The sequence below is a fragment of the Ammodytes marinus genome (genome assembly GCF_949987685.1).
Source record: "Ammodytes marinus genome assembly, chromosome: 6".
In the NCBI taxonomy this organism is placed as follows: Eukaryota; Metazoa; Chordata; class Actinopteri; order Uranoscopiformes; family Ammodytidae; genus Ammodytes; species Ammodytes marinus.
In genome coordinates, this window is record NC_137235.1 from 3,346,826 (window position 1) to 3,361,825 (window position 15,000).

The 15,000-nt window shown below is 40.1% G+C and overlaps 1 protein-coding gene across 1 annotated transcript in view; it reads left to right on the forward strand.

The window, feature by feature from the left end:
• The window catches only part of trmt1 (tRNA methyltransferase 1), an 18,022-nt gene extending 11,184 nt beyond the window's left edge, over nt 1-6,838 (forward strand). The window contains 7 exon segments of the mRNA XM_080029876.1: nt 652-786; nt 1,397-1,482; nt 2,452-2,560; nt 4,118-4,194; nt 4,790-4,909; nt 5,614-5,719; nt 6,475-6,838. Coding sequence (XP_079886002.1) covers nt 652-786; nt 1,397-1,482; nt 2,452-2,560; nt 4,118-4,194; nt 4,790-4,909; nt 5,614-5,719; nt 6,475-6,552 — 711 coding nt within the window. The 3' untranslated portion in view covers nt 6,553-6,838.
• Nucleotides 6,839-15,000: the final 8,162 nt, after the last annotated feature.

Sequence of the window (15,000 nt, forward strand, 5' to 3'; positions counted from 1 at the left end):
CTTGGACATTTGGGGACGGGGGATCGAACCACCGACCCTGTAGTTGAGGGTCGACCGCCCTACACACTTCGCCACAGCCATTCAAATTGCTTATTGTCATGGTTTTATTTAGCTGGAGTCTGTATTTACTTTATTCACAGCATTTACTTGTTTTTTATTTTCACTCCGGATGCCCTTGTTTAAAGAAACAATATGTAACTTTTCTTGTGTTACTTTTTCACACTGCAATCTATGACCCATCGGCACCGGCTTCCCTTGTCAACCAATCTTATTCATACGGTGTGTGTGCGTGTGTCTGTCTGTCTCTTTCTGTGTGTGTCTGTCTCTGTCTGTGTGTGTGTCTCTCTACCTGTCTGTCCGTCCGTCTGTGTGTGTCTGTCTCTCTCTGTCTATGTGTGTGTATGTCTGTCTCTTTCTTTCTTTCTTTCTTTCTTTCTTTCTTTCTTTCTTTCTTTCTTTCTTTCTTTCTTTCTTTCTTTCTTTCTTTCTTTCTGTCTGTCTGTCTGTCTGTCTGTCTGTCTGTCTGTCTGTCTGTCTATGTGTCTGTCTGTCTGTCTGTCTGTCTGTCTGTCTGTCTGTCTGTCTGTCTGTCTGTCTGTCTGTCTGTCTGTCTGTCTGTCTGTCTGTCTGTCTGTCTCTCTCTCTCTCTAGCTGGGAGGTCCCATGTGGGCTGAGCCGATCCATGACTTGGCCTTCGTCCAGAAGGTTGTGTCTGCTGTGTCTGGGAACACGTCTCGCTATGGGACGGCCAAACGCATCGAGGGAATGCTCAGTATGGTCACAGAGGTATTCACTCATACACACACACACACACTCTCTCTCTACCTCCTTCTCTCTCTCTCTCTGTCTGTCTGTCTGTCACTCACTCACTCACTCACTCACTCACTCACTCACTCACTCACTCACTCACTCACTCACTCACTCACTCACTCACTCACTCACTCACTCACTCACTCACTCACTCACTCACTCACTCACTCACTCACTCACTCACTCACTCAGTATGGTCACAGAGGTATTCACTCACTCACTTCTCTTCTGTAATATTCTCTCCATGGCGTTATGTTTTTATTATTATCGTCATGTGGTGGGTGCGGTTAGCTCTGTTAAATGTGCGTTCCTCATAGCCACTTAAAGTAGCTACGAAGTGACCTTTAAATATTTCTATTTTTTTCCTCTGATGATCATAAATAGCATGTTACATCAGTGCAAAGAATGCAATTTTTAGATAGTTTTTCTTAATGCCTTTGTCATGGGGTATACGCTCACCCAGGAACAACAGCTGGCGTAGTAAAAACACTACCGCTTTTGTCCAAAGGGGGGGCGCTAGAATGAACAAAAAATGAAGGCTTTGGTTATTATTTCTTGCTCATCATTTGGTCTGATGTGGTTTCAGGAGTTGGAGGATGTTCCTCTGTATTACACTGTGGACGCTCTGAGCAGCACCATACACTGCAGCACGCCACCACTGCTACAGTTCAGGTACGTACACACACACACACACACACACACACACTCAATTACTCACTCACTCAATTACGCACGCACACGCACACACACTCACTCACTCACACACTCACTCACACACACACTCAATTATTCACTCACTCACGCATGCACTCACTCACTCACACACTCACTGACCCATGCACTCACTCACTCACTCACTCACACACACACACTCACTGACGCATGCACTCACTCACTCACTCACACACACTCACTGACGCATGCACTCACTCACTCACTCACACACACTCACTGACGCATGCACTCACTCACTCACTCACTCACTCACTCACACACTCACTGACGCATGCACTCACTCACTCACTCACTCACTCACTCACACACACTCACTGACGCATGCATTCACTCACTCACTCACTCACTCACACACACTCACTGACGCATGCACTCATACACTCTTACACACACCCACGCATGCAAAAAAATGCATGTATTGTCAAATGTTCCTAACCTACATACGTTGACACTAAATCAACTAATTCTTCCCCTCTGTCTATCTCTCTCTCTCTCTGTCTATCCATCTCTCTCTCCCTCTCTCTCCCTCCCTCTCACTCTCTCTCTCCCCCTCCTTCTCTCTGTCTGTCTGTCTGTCTGTCTGTCTGTCTGTCTGTCTGTCTGTCTGTCTGTCTGTCTCTCTGTCTCTCTCCCTCCCTCTCTCTCTCTCCCTCTCTCTCTCTCCCTCCCCCCCTCTCTCTCTCCCTCTCTCTCTCCCCCTCTCTCTCTCCCTCTCTCCCTCCCTCTCTCTCTCTCCCTCCCTCTCTCTCTCTCCCTCCCTCTCTCCCTCCATCCCTCCCTCCTTCCCTCCCTCCCCCTCCCTCTCTCCCTCCCTCTCTCTCCCTCCCTCTCTCTCTCTCTCTCTCCCTCTCTCTCTCTCCTTCCCTCCCCCCTTCTCTCCCTCTCTCTGTCCCTCCCTCTCTCTAGGTCAGCTCTCCTTGCCGCTGGCCACAGAGTGTCTCTCTCTCACGCCTGTAAAAACGCCATCAAGACAGACGCTCCTCCCAAAGACATCTGGGACATCATGCGCTGCTGGGTAAACATCACTAATCAACCCCCAAAAAATATTTAAAATAATATTATCTTATTTATTATTGAAGTGCCGAACCCCCTGTTCGCCTTATTTGTTCCTGAGGCAGAGATAGAGTCCGACACACATTTCTTGGGAAGCACGCACAGAGAGAGTTTAACTTGGTGTTGACTCATTTATTAAACTATAACTCCGGTTGACTTTACAGGTCAAACAACGAAACAAAACTCCAAACAATGTCACTGTTTTTGCGGCCAAAACAGGGTTATTTTAGTATTGTACTTCAATGTACAATAATGCGTCCAATAATGCGAAGTAATGTGGTCAAAAAACTGTTGGCTCTCTGCCTTCCAAACCTGAACAAAAGCAATTCTCCTCCCCTATATGAGGGCCTCCAATAGGCTCCAGGTAGAGCGTGACACCCCTACCTCCCCAGGTGACACAAAGGACTAATCACCACATCCTCACAAAATGCATAAATATACATATGAATACGAATGTGATTAATATTTCTTACACTTTATAATTCATAAACTCATAATTTTAGCCATAAACTAAATTAAGTAAAAATTATTTACTTAATAATATTCAACACAAACCTCTAAATGGCTCCAACAATTATTTAAAAATAAAAATCCAGAGTATAAACATTACTAATCAACCCCAAAAAATATTTAAAAAAAAATTAAAATGTATTTATTATTTAAAAAAATTAAAAGTCTCAGTCTTGTATCTGCTGCCGAAAGTAGAAAGAAAAAAAGTGCTAAAATTCCCAGATGTCCTAGTGTTATTAAAGAGAAACAACTGATGATTTGGGCTGCGTTACATTAATGATTATACCATTTCCCCCCAAAAAATAAACAATTTATAAAATGTGCTATTTAATCCAAAAAGTTTCATTTAGTCTAACTTGATATATTAACTTTGATGTTCATGTAAACAGACTAGTGTGTAGTAATATACTACTATGAACATTTAAAGCTTCAGCGTATATTTTTGAACAGACACAATCTAGAATTGTACCACTTGATGATGTCAAATTACACACTGCACCTTTAAGTTAACTTGTATCTGCTGCAGATCGAATAGAGAAATATTTTATTCTTGAATTCCTAGATGTCCTTGTTATATTAAAAGAGAAAAAATCCCTGCGTTCCAACCCCCCATACTTCCACTACTATTTAGTATGCCAGACAGAAAAAGACTTAGGATGTCCCAATAAATGCACGTCAATTGTAGTATGCTGAAAATACATAAATGCCCCACTAACTCCAATAGCATTTTGGAGCATTCGTCTTTATTCTTGACATAATGAAAAAAAAACTTCCTTAACTGATTTTTTTTTCTCTGCTGTCTGTGGCCCTAAAACTCTTCTGTACTTTAGTATGTAGTGTAGTAAAAAGACTAAAACTCTTCTGTACTTTAGTATGTAGTGTAGTAAAAAGAAAGAGGATGTGATTTGGAACGCAGGGAATTAAATGAATTGATGTGAATCCATTGAAAGTTACTTCCTGAATGCGTCATCATTACTTTCTCTCGTCTCTGATTGGTTGTTGGCTGCAGGAGAAATCCAATCCAGTGAAGAGAGAGAAGCTTTCTGAGACAAGCCCCGCCTTCAAGATCCTCTCCACTGAACCCAGGTCAGAACACACAGACACACACAGACACACACACACACACACACACACACACAGACAGACAGACAGACAGACAGACAGACAGACAGACAGACAGACAGACAGACAGACAGACAGACAGACAGACAGACAGACAGACAGACAGACAGACAGACAGACAGACAGACAGACAGACACAGACAGACAGACAGACAGACAGACAGACAGACAGACAGACAGACAGACAGACAGACACACACACACACACACACACACACACACACACAGTCCTACCTGATCATCAGTAAAAAAAACAGTTTATAGTTCTAATAGTTCATTTTACTATTGTAATAAAAGTTTAATGTAGAAACTGTGGAGAGAAAAATATTTTGATTACATGTAACGTGTGTAACCTTATGAAGGCAAAAGTTAACTTATAAAGCACAATGCAATGCAAAGTGCATTACTGGGACAGAAAATAAATCTTACAAAAATTTGTTGGCAGACAAATTGTTTCAAATGAAAAGAAATTGGATTTAAAAAGACAAAAATAAAATGAGCTAAGAGTGTTTTAACTTAACGTGTGTGTGTGTGTGTGTGTGTGTGTGTGTGTGTGTAGCCTGGAGGCGTGTTTCACAGTGAGGGAGGACGCCAACCCTCAGTCCCGTAAACGTCACCTGACCCGCTTCCAGGAGAATCCACAGGCTTTCTGGGGACCAAAGGCCAGAGCCAAAGCTGGGTAAGAGACACACACACACAGACACACCTACACACACACACACACACCTATACACACACACACACACACCAGCCATAGTTTTAAAGATGGTCCAAGATAAAACACCATTTCTGACTGTGTTAAAATGGGACTATCGGGGCGCCCTTAGCTCAGTTGGTAGGGCCCCCATGGGCCTCGGCCAGCAGCGGACCCGGGTTCGATTCCAGCCCGCGGTCGTTCTCTGCATGTCACTCCCCTCTCTGCCCCATTTCAACTCTGTCTCTACACTATCAATAAAGCATAAAAAAAATGCCAAAAAAATATCTTAAAAAAATAAAAATAAAATGGGACTATCATTTCGCGACTTCGTTCTCTTTCTGGAAATGTGTCTCAAACTTTGATCAAGAAAATGCTTCTGTTTTGCGTGTCACATCCTCCAGAAAATGTCAAAGGAATACATGTGTCTCAATAAATAAATGTGACTTATTCAGTATTTCATCTTATTTTATTCTTGCTCTTTTTTTTATATATATATATATACTTTATTTAAATGAATAAATATATACATTTTTTTATTTCTGTTTTATCTGTTAATTATGTTATCCTCCTTGTGATTGTCTTTATTGTGTATGATCGCTGTAAATGGTTGAAACCCCAGAGTCATTCGAGTGTAAATAAAGGTTATTGATTGATTGACTAACCCCCCCCCCCCCCTCTCTCTCTAGTGGTGGGCTCCACACCAACCTTCAGGACAAGAGGAAGAAATGTCAAAACAAGAGAAAGAACCAGATCTCTCATCTCAAAGACTTTCCCTGCAAGAAGTTCAAACAGGTAGTGTGTGTGTGTGTGTGTGTGTGTGTGTGTGTGTGTGTGTGTGTGTGTGTGTGTGTGTGTGTGTGTGTGTGTGTGTGCGCGCGCGCGCGCGCGCGCGTGTCAGTTCACCTACAAACTGCACCAAGGTATCTAGCCAATTGAAAAGAGGACATTTAAGATTTTTTTTTTGTAGGATCCTAAATATGTTCCACAATGTTATGCTCCCAGTTCAATATTTCTGCATCCTAATGAGATTATTTTTACAGTCAGATTTATAATAGAAAAAATAAAAAGTATGTGATTTGGAACGCAGGGTTTGTCTTCTGAGTGCTTTCATGGGCCGCAGCCAAACTTTACCTTTAAGGCTGTTACATACTCCGCGAGAAGAAAGAACAAAGTTCTCTCTGACAGAGCTGCGAGAAGTTCTTTCTGGTCTGGACATTTCATACTTCACAAGAACTCAAGTGCCGAAACTCCTCACCGCGGCACACGTCACACGCTGTTACCATAGTAGCACCAGCTGATTTTTTCCTCATTGACTTCAGACTGACCAATCACACAATAGTTCTCGGACAAGCTGCGAGAAGAAAGTTCGGCCCGGGCGATGTGTCGAGAACAGCTGAACAAGAGCTGAGAGAAGAAAATGACGTCATTTTTTCATCTCGCAGCTCTGTCACCGAGAACTTTGTTCTTGCGGAGTATGTAACAGGCTTTACTGTAAACAACATCAGACTGTTACTCATGTTGTTATTATTTATGTATTTGTATTTCAGGGAACGTGTAACCATGGAGACAAATGCTGCTACTCCCACAACATGGACAAGACCAACGAAGAAGAGAAGATGGAATAATTCTGTCTCCTGATGTAGTTTTTATTTTTATTATCATTTTTTTTTAATCATTTTATTTCCTGGAGTTTGAACGACCAAGTGCACAACGTGGATGAATTGAGAACGATGAACTGAAACTTAAATATTTTTTGGATTTCGGACAAAAAAAACTTAGAGACTCTAAATAAGCAGAACAGAACATATCCAGTGTTCAGTCGTGAGCTACAGATTTTTTTGTTTTAGGTAAAAAAAAATTATTGTTTTTTTTGGGCTGCTGTTCCAGTCAAATAAAGTTCTCTCTCTCGCTCCACATGTTTTCATTTGTTGTTCTTTAGGTCAAATTCATTTTCATATACAGCTCTGGAAAAAAATTAAGAGACCACTCCAAATGTTTCTGTGTCTCGTTTGACGATTTATAGGGATATGTTTGAGTAGAACGAACATTTTGGTTTTATAATATGAACTACTGACAACATTTCTACTAAATTCCAATACATTTTTTTTGTCATTAAGAGCATTTCCATTAAGTAATGTAGAGATGAAGTTTAAAGAAGAATCCAGACTGGTCTCTTAATTTTCCCCGGAGATGTATATATTGTTTTACTATTTAGGCTGATCCTGCTTTAAGGATCTACAATTAAACGTATCCCAACAAGCATTTAACTTCAAATCGAAGCAGTATGGTTGTGTCTGTTTTTAGGGTTAGGCAGGCAAAAACAGTGCTTTTTTTCTAGCACTAGTCAATTTTGAGATGTTTGTCTATTTTTGCGTCCATAAAATTCTTTCATACTAGTATGAATAAAAGGGCGGCCATTATCTCAACATTAGTTTTTTTTCTTTAAATTCTCTGAACCAAAAATGTCAACTTCTAAAGCATTTACATCAACTAAATGTCCATAGTCATTCTTAGCACTATTTTCAAAGGTTATTACAGAAGTATGTTTTTTTCATACGTTAATTGTCTGTAAATAGTATTTTGTTATTCATAACATGAAAAAAGGGCTGTATCAATCCCATCTGTTCTGTAAAATCTTTGTCAAAATGAAATAAAGATTTTAAGTCTGGCTTCATCCAACACCTAGATTTCTAAAGATATATAAACGTTTGCATGCATAATTAATTACATATTGGCAAATTAACATTAAATTCAAAAATTTCTGAAATTGTGATACAATAATTGTTCTAAATTTAAGTAATGAATTGGCAAAGTGTAATGCTATTTAAGTTAAACATGTCTCGACTAAATTATGGTGTGGTAGGTATATATTTTAGTTTCAAAAAACATTTATTTATACCACTAGAGGGCAATTGGTTGCTGAGCTACAGGCTGTCACACACACACACACACACACACACACACACACCACATGCCAGACTTGGAAATCAGACAGATACACCAAGGAGCTTATACATGGTAGAAATACATAAATAAATACAAATATTCATAGTGTGACAATAATATACAAGTTATATGCACAAACCACACCAAGACAACAAGGCATGCAGAGAAAAATATAGAATGAATTATAATCTATAATATTAAAAAAATAATTACATTTTGTATTTTTTTTTCATACACACAACTGAAATAGTCAAAACAAAAACAAACAACCAACATGGCGTACTCAACTTTAAAAAAAAGTTTTACAGGACATTGTTTAACTATAGGCAAATGTTAAGCAGAAAATAAAAAGTCAAAAATTATAATTTAAGGGGGCGCCCTCAGCTCAGGTGGTAGGGCGTCCCCCCCCCATGGGCCTCGGCCAGCAGCGGACCCGGGTTCGATTCCAGCCCGCGGTCGTTCTCTGCATGTCACTCCCCTCTCTGCCCCATTTCACCTCTGTCTCTACACTATCAATAAAGCATAAAAATGCCAAAAAAATATCTTAAAAAAAATATATATATATATATATATATAATTTATAATATCCTGAACATGCGTTGATGGCAGAGCGTCTCACCAGTAGAAGTTCTGGGAGAGTTTGATGGTCTGTTTGGTCTCCAGGTTACTGAGGCTGCTCAACAGGCCCGTGTCTGGGTCAAAGGTCGCGCGCAGCAACTGGAACACAAATACACATATACTGTATATATGTATATACTGCTGTGAAAAAGAGACCACTCCAAATGTTATCTTGTTTTTACTCTGTATAGGCATTTGTTTGAGTAAAAAGAACATTTTCAATAAGTTATGTAGAGATGAAGATTTAAGAAAAATCCAGACTAGACTCTTTAATTTTTTTCGGGGCTGTATATATACATACACGCACACACACTGGCTTTTATTTTGGATGATAACATTATTTTACAAATTTATTTCACAAAAAAACTAAAACCTACCAGGGTCAAAATTATTCAATTCTATCAATTCCAGACTGGTCTCCTAACTGTTTGGAGAGCTGTATGTGTGTGAATGAATATAACCTGGATCCCTGTAAAGTTGAACAGTTTAAAGCACTCACTTTTTGCATTGGCCTTTAACAAAAGTTGAGACTTTGACACTCCCTCCCTTTTTTCCCTCATGTATTTTATATGTTGTTTTGTATTGTATCTTGTACAGCACTTTGGTCAACTGATGTTGTTTTTAAATGTGCTATAGAAATACATTTGACTTTGACGTAAAGTTGAGAGAGGGGGAGAGAGAGAGAGAGAGAGGGAGGAAGGGAGGGAGGGAGAGAGAGAGGTAGAGCCCATGGTCATTATGATATGGTTGGTCTTATACACCGTAGCCTAGAGAGTGGGGGGGGGAGGGGGGGGTAGAGGGAGAGAGAGAGAGAGAGGGAGAGGGAGGGCCCATGGTCATTATGATGTGGTTGGTCTTAAACACCGTAACTTAGAGGGGGGCAGGGAGAGGGAAGGAGAGAGAGAGAGGGGGAGAGAGAGAGCGACAGAGAGAGAGAGAGGGAGGGAGGGAGGGAGGGAGGGAGGGAGGGAGGGAGGGAGGGGAGAGAGACAGAGGGAGGGAGGGAGAGAGAGAGGTCATTATGATGTGGTTGGTCTTTTGCACCGTAGCCTAGAGGGGGGGGGGGAAGAGAGAGGGAGAGAGAGAGGGAGGGAGGGAGAGAGAGAGAGAGAGGGAGGGAGGGAGGTAGAGGGAGACAGAGAGGGAGGGAGGGAGGGAGGGAGGGAGGGAGGGAGGGAGGGAGGGAGGGAGGGAGAGATGGAGAGAGGGGGAGGGAGGTAGAGGGAGACAGATTTTATTTTTGTTAATTTTTTTAAACACATACATCATATAAAAAAAAGAGAGAGAGAGAGAGAGAGAGAGAGAGAGATAGCATATACATTGTACTTAAAGGAGCGGGGAGGGAGGGAGGTAGGTTGATTTTTTTTAAACACAAATATATCATAAAAGTGCTATTTGGACACACATCCTCACTCAAAGGATGCTCCAAAAGACCAAAGAATCCCCTCAGCTTCCCCTTCACGTGGACATCCTCAACATGTCGGCTCCCTTCAAGAGGACGGAAGGTAACGGGGGACATGGGGCACCAGCAAGGCCGCCTCAATGCACGGGGTTACCTGGGCTGAAGCCCCAGGGCCTACGAAGATCAGGGGCCTCTCAAATAAATAAATTAAATTGACTGGCTCATTATAGGCCCCCTGATCTTTGTGTGTGTGTGTGTGTGTGTGTGGGGGGGGGGGGGTCTTACAAGGATGAGGGGCCTATCATGCACAAGACAGACAGACAGACAGACAGACAGACAGACAGACAGACAGGGAGGGAGGGAGGGAGGGAGGGAGGGAAAACTGATTGTGTCCTTGAGCAAGACATTGAACCCCAAACTGCTCCAGGGGCGCTGTACTATGGCTGACCCTGTGCTCTGACCCCCCTCTGAAGTGTGGTCACTACAGAGGGGATACGCAAAGAGCAAATTTCGATGTACCCTGTGTAAATTGAGAACAAGAAAAAAAACAACAACCCACATTTGAAGTAAAGTAAGACAATTTGAGGTGAAAATATAAAAAGAGACAAATAATACAAATAATAAATGATAAGTTACACCTCCCCCCTCGGTCAGTTTATCTGTCACTTCAATCTGGACTTCCCCTGCTAATGCCACGACACACAGATTTGCATCAGCAGCAATAATTTCCAATATTTCGATATTTCCTGTTCTCGTAAACTCAAGATAACAACTCAGGATGTTTTTGAGAAGTTGCCTCACGGTATGTTCGTCTAATCTATTGATCTTAAATTCTCTGTAAAGGACATGCGATGACTTGATAAGGAGCCTCGTGCTTGAAAGTTTTCCATGACGTAGAGACCTGCGGTCCTCAGAAGCTAATGAAGAGCGTTGACACGGAGCTGTTGGCGTCAGTGTTTGAGTGACAGTCACACTGAGACATCGGAGCAGAATGGCTGCAGTCGCACACCTCGTCTTGCTGCTGTTTGCTTTCATCAACAACATTCACTCAGAAGAACGAATCTTCATCAGAGAGAAAGGAGACTATCACACCTTCAGTCCCTTTGACTCCTCCTGCCTGATCTCCAGGTCTGTTGGAGAGGAGAAGCTTGTCCTATGGAACACCTCTGACTCCTCGTCCGAGAACTCTACACTACCGGACGGCTTGAAACAACGACTGACAGTTTCCATCAGAGACAAGGTTTCTTATTACAGGATCGACAATCTGACCCATTCAGACTCAGGTCTGTACCAAGAGCAGTGCTGGACCGATGGCAATGTGACATTTGAGATAAACACCAGCATTTTTATCTGTAGTCGGATAGATGAGAAAAAATATGTCCCACTGGGAGGTGGAGACACAGAGGACCTGCCATGTGGGGAAGCGGCTGACGATCTGGAAATCCAGTGGCTCATGTTTGATGGATACTATCTTGATGTGGACAATAGGGTAGAGACATTATGGACGAGAGTTTTTAAGGACGGTACGACATCGGGGACGGACATTGTTAAAGGAGGATTTCAAGTGGTGAAAAAAGCATCAGGTCTTCGTCAGTCCAACATCACGACACCAGTCACTGGGGACTTCACTTGTCTTGTGATGAACCAACAGCAGTGTGTCAGCAGTCAACCTGTAGAGGTATTCGTCCCAACAGAGACAATCTACCGCTCGGTGGGAGAACCGGCCGTGTTGCAGTGCGATGGCTTCGGTGATGACAAGCCACGCTGGGGGAAGAGAACTAAATTGTCCAACCCTTTCCAAGAACCAGAAGTTTTCCAGAACGAGTCACTGGTGTTTTCATCGTTAGTATTAAGTGACTCAGGTCAGTACCGCTGTGAAAGCTATTACAGTAGGAATTGGTTTAATCTGTTTGTGTGCCCCACATTTGGCCCCCCTGATGTAGAGCTCTTCTCAGGAGGAGAAAATGTCACCATCAGATGTGTCGGAGATTTGAGTGGAGATAAGGAATTCCATTGGTTCATGAAGTCGAAACAAACACAAGGCAGAGTCGTTCATCAAGATGAGTTTGATCAGAACAGAATAATTACCTCTCGCGAGTCGGTTACTATCTTTAATGTCTCACTGGAGGACACAGGGGAGTATTGGTGTGCAGTTATGGACTTTTACGACCACCAGTGTCTGTCAACAGCCAAAACTCTCCTGATGTACAGAGATCCCTTTGGGGTTTACTCCACCTTCTACACAGCGAGATGCATAGTGGTCAGTATTCTGCTGGGCGGTCTCTGTGTCATTGTGGCGATTGTGAACTATAAGACCAACTGAGTAGAGGCTTAAAGGGAGCGTTCAGTATTGTTGAAGTGGGGTTGTATGAGGTACTATAATAGTTAGTGTGTTATCTTATGGAGATGGCGATCAGGGCAGCTATTTTAGAAAGTTTTGGGGAGACATGGCTGTAGCAGAAGTCAGCCTTGTACGGTTGCAGAGGGGGCCAGAAGTAAAACGTTTTTTTTGCCTTGTATTACCTAAAAACTAAATATCCGTACAATTATTCACAAAATTCAGGATTTTTTCACTGCTGATTTGCGGACTGATAGGCTGCACATCATCGGCAGACAGATGTTTATTTTTTGACTTTTTTTTTCAAGCATAGTTCGGCCATGTATTACTGTGTCAACTCGTGCAGCCGTTTTTTCTGCTGGCCCCCTCAGCAACGGTAAAATGCTGACTTCTGCTACAGCCACGTCTCCCCCAAACTCCTTATAATGACTGCACTGATCACCATCTCCATAAGGTAAGAGAATAACTGCAAAAATACATTATACAACCACACTTCAAAAATACTGAACTATACCTTTAATATGCACATGTTCAAATGTCATCTTAAAAATGAGAGGCAGACAGTCAGGCAGTGATGAAGGTTATTCTCACATCAAAAAATATTAACATTTATTTTCTTTTTATATGTATTAGTGAGTATTTTAATCAATCAATTTTTTTTTAAATTATTTCAGTTGCTTGATTTTTTTGTGTTGCCTCTCATTGCCTCCTTTAAATGTTTTAGTCCTGGTTAGACCACGTAAACCACTTTCTTAACTTTATTTTTTTGTTTATTATTCTTATAACATTTTGGAAATTAATAAAACGTGGAAGTGGTTCAAAAGAAACTAATAATTTAGCATATATAAAATCAGGTATAATTATTGTAACCAAAAATCAAGATAACGCTGATGAAAAAAAGTTTTCCCCTTTTTTTACAAGTTTGTTGGTGTACATATTTTTTTAAGATAATTATTGGTATTTTTTTATGCTTTTTATTAGACCGTTTGTAGAGACAGAGATGAAATGGGACAGAGAGGGGATTGACATGCAGAAAACGACCACGGGCTGGATTCTAACCCGTGGTCCGTGAGACAGACAGTCAGGCAGTGATGAAGGTTATTCTCACATCAAAAAATAGTGCAGTTTTTTTTTATCGTATATTGCTATTTTAATCCATTTTATTTTTCTATTATTTCAGTTGCTTGATTTTTATCTGTTGCCTCTCATTGCCTCCTTACATTTATTAGTCCTGGTTCAACCACGTGAACCACTTTATTAACTTTATTTTTAGTTTTTTTTGTTTAATATTATAACATTTTGAAAATGTATTATACGTGGAAGTGGTTCTAAAGAAATTAACATCTCATAATAATTTAGTATGAAGTAAAAGCGGGTTTAAATATTGTAACCATGAATCTAAAATAATGCTGATGAAAAAAACTTTTCCCCCTTAGAGTTTGTTGGTGTAAATATTTTTTTGAGATAATTTTTCGGCATTTTTATGAATTTTTTATTTTATTTTGGTATTATTTCAGTTGCTTGATTTTTTATGTGCCTCATTGCCTCATGTCAAAATGTTTAAGTCCTGGCACAACTATGTTAACCACTTTCTTAGCTTTATTTTGAAAAAAAAACTGTATATAATATTGCTACACCTGAACCCCAAAAATCTTCATTTGAGAGTCAAACAATATGGATCTGTTAATTTTGCTGTATCGCTGCCAAAACAAATGTATATGTATATCTTTTTTTCTTAATTTACTTAATTTGTATTTGTACTAAGATACTTTTCCAGCATTTTTATGCTTTTTATTAGACAGTTTGGAGAGACAGAGATGAAATGGGGCAGGGAGGGGAATGACATGCAGAGAACGACCACGGGCCGGACTTTGTTTTCTTTTCTTTTTTTTGCACCCCGACACATAAGGTGGGGCTGGTCTATTATGTGATTTTATACTTTTTTTTTAATCTTGTTTTATTGTAATTTACAAAAAAAAAATTGCATACATTTTTTGCTTTAAATCTCACGATATTGTGATTTCTTTAGTGAGGGGATTTTTTTTAACACATATATAATTGTTGTATCTAGCTGTGTTATTGGCACAATATGATTGCTATATTTTAAATTATGAATTGTCTCTCTTATATCTTTCAATAAAGGCTTAAAATCAAAGACAAAACCTGGAGCCCAGTTTTCACTGTTTTGATTCATAATTTGTATTATTTTAAGCATCTTTAGTGTGTATCAGTCTAATATTTCGAATCAGATTACACAAATATTAATTTTCTGTGCCTTTACGGCTTTGATCTTTGCTAATTAAATTATATTTAGACAGATTATTTTATTTATTTATTTTATTTATTTTTTTATTTGCACACACTCAACACACTCAACAAATACATTAACACGTGTAAAGATTAAAAGAGTATGTGCTGGAGAGGTCAGAAACCCGAATGGGCTTATCGAGTGACCTCTCCAGGTTACATATAAACAAAAAAAAAATATATATATATAAAGATAAACTCATTCTTAAAATGCACAAAACAAAGAATATTATTGTATGACCTACACTAAGTTAAGTTTTGTCTTGTGATTAAAGAAAATATATTGATTATGGTTTAATGTAAAATATAGTTTGTACTGAATCAGAAATGTAATTTAGTGAAGTTAATGAAACGTCTTGTAACAAAATTACAGAATTGTAATTAGTTACTGAAAAGTCAAAATGTTGTGCCAAAGTAAAAAAGAAAAAAAAGGTTCACGGTCTCTAATAAGTCTGTGTGTGT